The sequence below is a fragment of the Austrofundulus limnaeus genome, unplaced genomic scaffold, assembly GCF_001266775.1.
Source record: "Austrofundulus limnaeus strain Quisiro unplaced genomic scaffold, Austrofundulus_limnaeus-1.0 Scaffold1790, whole genome shotgun sequence".
In the NCBI taxonomy this organism is placed as follows: domain Eukaryota; kingdom Metazoa; phylum Chordata; class Actinopteri; order Cyprinodontiformes; family Rivulidae; genus Austrofundulus; species Austrofundulus limnaeus.
In genome coordinates, this window is record NW_013954192.1 from 760 (window position 1) to 3886 (window position 3127).

The 3127-nt window shown below is 41.0% G+C and overlaps 1 protein-coding gene across 3 annotated transcripts in view; it reads right to left on the minus strand.

Annotated features, from left to right (window-relative positions):
- Positions 1 to 563: 563 nt before the first annotated feature.
- tead4 (TEA domain transcription factor 4) overlaps positions 564 to 3127 on the minus strand; it is a gene marked incomplete at its 5' end in the record, with an annotated part of 29309 nt that continues 26745 nt past the window's right edge. For all 3 annotated transcript variants that reach the window (XM_014033625.1, XM_014033626.1, XM_014033624.1), the window contains 1 exon segment: positions 564 to 2010. In XM_014033625.1, coding sequence (XP_013889079.1) covers positions 1897 to 2010 — 114 coding nt within the window.

Sequence of the window (3127 nt, forward strand, 5' to 3'; positions counted from 1 at the left end):
CTCCCATCAGGTTCACAACACAGCACCCAGCAGGCCTCAGCGTGAGACCTTGAGCTAAAAACCCAAACTGAGCAGTTTTTCCTCTCCACCGTTTGCTCAGGATGGGAGACTGTGATGAAGTGGTTCAACACAACCTGCTGCTTTCTTCTTTACATTGTTCTTTTTATGGAATTGAACTGAACTGAATTGAGCAGAGACTGAAAACACTGACGACTTATTTTTACAACAATAATGAATTGAGCTTATAATATATTTCTCTTCCTGGTTACACCCCTGGAGGTGTTACCTTTTACGTCAGACCTACAACGTAACTCACACACACACACACACACACACACACACACACACACACACACACATATGTATAGACTTGAAAGATTAATTTTATTATTTTAAATGTCTAAGACTCAGTTCTGATTAATAAATATATGTATGAATATCCAGCTGGTCAGAACTCATTGATTTGTATGAAAAAACACCTGTGAAACGTAAAATACTTAGTTTAAGCCACTGTTTTACTCATTTAAATTAGTTATCTATTTTAAATTTCCATAACTATAAAATTCACAACATCCTCAGCTTTATTTTGAACCATAGTTTGTAAAAATGGAGCAAGAAATAAGGAAGTTATAAGAGTTTATCGTCAGGAAGACACCTCACAGTCCATTGACCTCCATTCATTGTGTTGAGGTTCCTCAGTGCAGAGCAGAGCTCCAGTGGGTGCACGTCCATGTAGCTAGCAACACGCTAGCCACACCCAATCCAGTTATATTTATCAATGGTTTTGTATGATCGTGGGCGGTACACTGAACATGGAGCAGAGAGAACAAATGTGAAAACTGAGGAGCTCAGAAATAAGATGTTAAAGGTAAAGAGTACCAGACCATCACCTGGCTGCTTTATGTTCATCTGAACCACTTATTAAGGTTCGTGTGGCTGTAGCCAAACCTCCAGGACGTGGATGCAAGAGAAAATGCAACCCCGGGCTGATCAGACAGATAGTTTGACAGTTAAAAAAAAAGAAGATCCAAACCACATCCATTCGAAATTCAAACTAGGTGGGGTGGTGGGGGGGTTGAGAGGAACCAATGAATCCACATCATCATCATCATCATCAGGTTCACACAAAAAGCAGCAAGAGAGAGAGGTTTGTAAGAAACACTTGTATTTTCATCTGACAGGCTGGCTTACATTCACAATCAGATCCCAATCTGGTTCAAGTTAACTGTTTTATTATGTGCCTCATGTTGTCGTCAGAAAGTGGCCAATCAAAGACAAGAATATGGGAAACATTAAACAATCAACTTCAAACACATTTCAGTAGCTCTTTAAACCAGTGTCAGTCAGATGGATGTGGCCGTGTACACAATCACTTCCCTGGTGTACGAACACACAACACTGGTACATGGAGACCGTGTCCCAAAGAGTCCATCTTTCTTTTGTTGTCCTCTCTGTAATACATACTGAAGCCAGCAGATGGCGTCCTGAGACAACCAAACTCCTCTGCAGCAAACAGCCCTGCACATGCACGTGGAAAAGAATCTAAATGAAAAACAAGCTTCAGTAAAACGAGACGTACAACACCATGACTACTCATCATGCACACTGTGTTTGGCTCCTTTGGTATTGAGACCTTCATGGTCCTTCTCTTTTATTCAGTTTTATTCATTTTTTTATTTTCTTGCCACTTTTCACACTTTACTTGTTTCAGCTTCCAAAGTCCCAAAATGCACTTCCTGTTCTTCAGCAGCAGTAATGTTCCTGCTCTAAAGCAGCCGGGCGTTCTCGGCTTTCCACTTGACAGATTCCAGCGTTCAGCTCGTGGCAGCAGGCGGTCTTTTGTTTGGTGTTGTCGCTCACCCGTGTGCTACAGAAGGGTCCAGCTGTGGAGCTGCGTCAGTCTTTGACCAGCCTGTAAATATGATGCTGCGCTCCGTGCTCGCTCGTAGACACCTCGAAGACGTAAGCCACGCACAGCAGGGTCTCCAGTGTGTCCCTGTTAGTCACCACCTGCAGACACAAGCACAGTTCAGCTTAGAAACTGGGACAGCAGGGAGGGGGAAAGGTTCTTCCTACATGTTGGTGGTCTCAGCAGGAGGGATTATTAGGGCCACAATATATGAACACTGAAGCAACACCAATCTATTGTCAAGAATGTATCTGTTTTCACACTTTATAGCTTTGAAGAAATGATAAACAAATTTTTAAATGAAACTAGACACCACATAGAGGTAACATATTGACCTCCACACGCCGAACTGCACCAGAACTCAGAAGTCTTTATTCCTAATAAATGTCATGCTGCTAGATGCATCCCAAAATTATAGTGGTTTGGGTGGGGGTYTTTTTTTTTTTTTGATGGGGGGGATGTTGGACCTGATGGATAGCCCCTCATCAGAGCTAAACACCAAAAGATGTCTGAAGCTCCTATGTTTAATAGTTTTTGAGCTATAACCATTTATGTATGTCCAGACCCCCCTTTTTCAGAAAAATTGGGGGTCCGGGGGGTAGGGGGCTCTGATTGGTGGGCCTGATGGATAGAGCTTCATCAGAGCTAAACAACAACAGAAACCTGAAGCTCCTATGTTGAACAGTTTCTGAGTTATAACCATTTTTGCATGTCCTGACACCCCCTCTTTGAGAGGAGCCCCCTCCTCAAATATGGGGTCTATCATAAAACCGTTGGCTGGATCAGTGTAGGTCAGACTCATCTACAGTCCTGACAAATTTCATGTTGATCGGTGCAGCTGTTTTTGTGCTACAGTTGACCAAAAATCACTGAACTAAATAAATAAATAAACTAACAGTACGAAAACAATATGACTCCTGCTTCCGCTTCACGTGCGGGGGTCATAATAATACAGCTAAATGGGAATAGTGTGCATTACATTCATACAATGTAACAAAACTGAACATTTTCCAACCATGGAGTTTTGGTAAATTAGATAAAAAAAAAAAGCCAACCCTATTTGAAGCTTTACAGCTCAGGTGTATGGAGAGCCGTTTTAGCCAAAATTAAATAAATAAATAAATGGTTGAAATAAATAAAAAAATGAGTAAAATAAATCAAAAAATGAAGAAAATGAGTGAAATAAATTAAAAATTTGTTAAATAAATAACTTAGCTT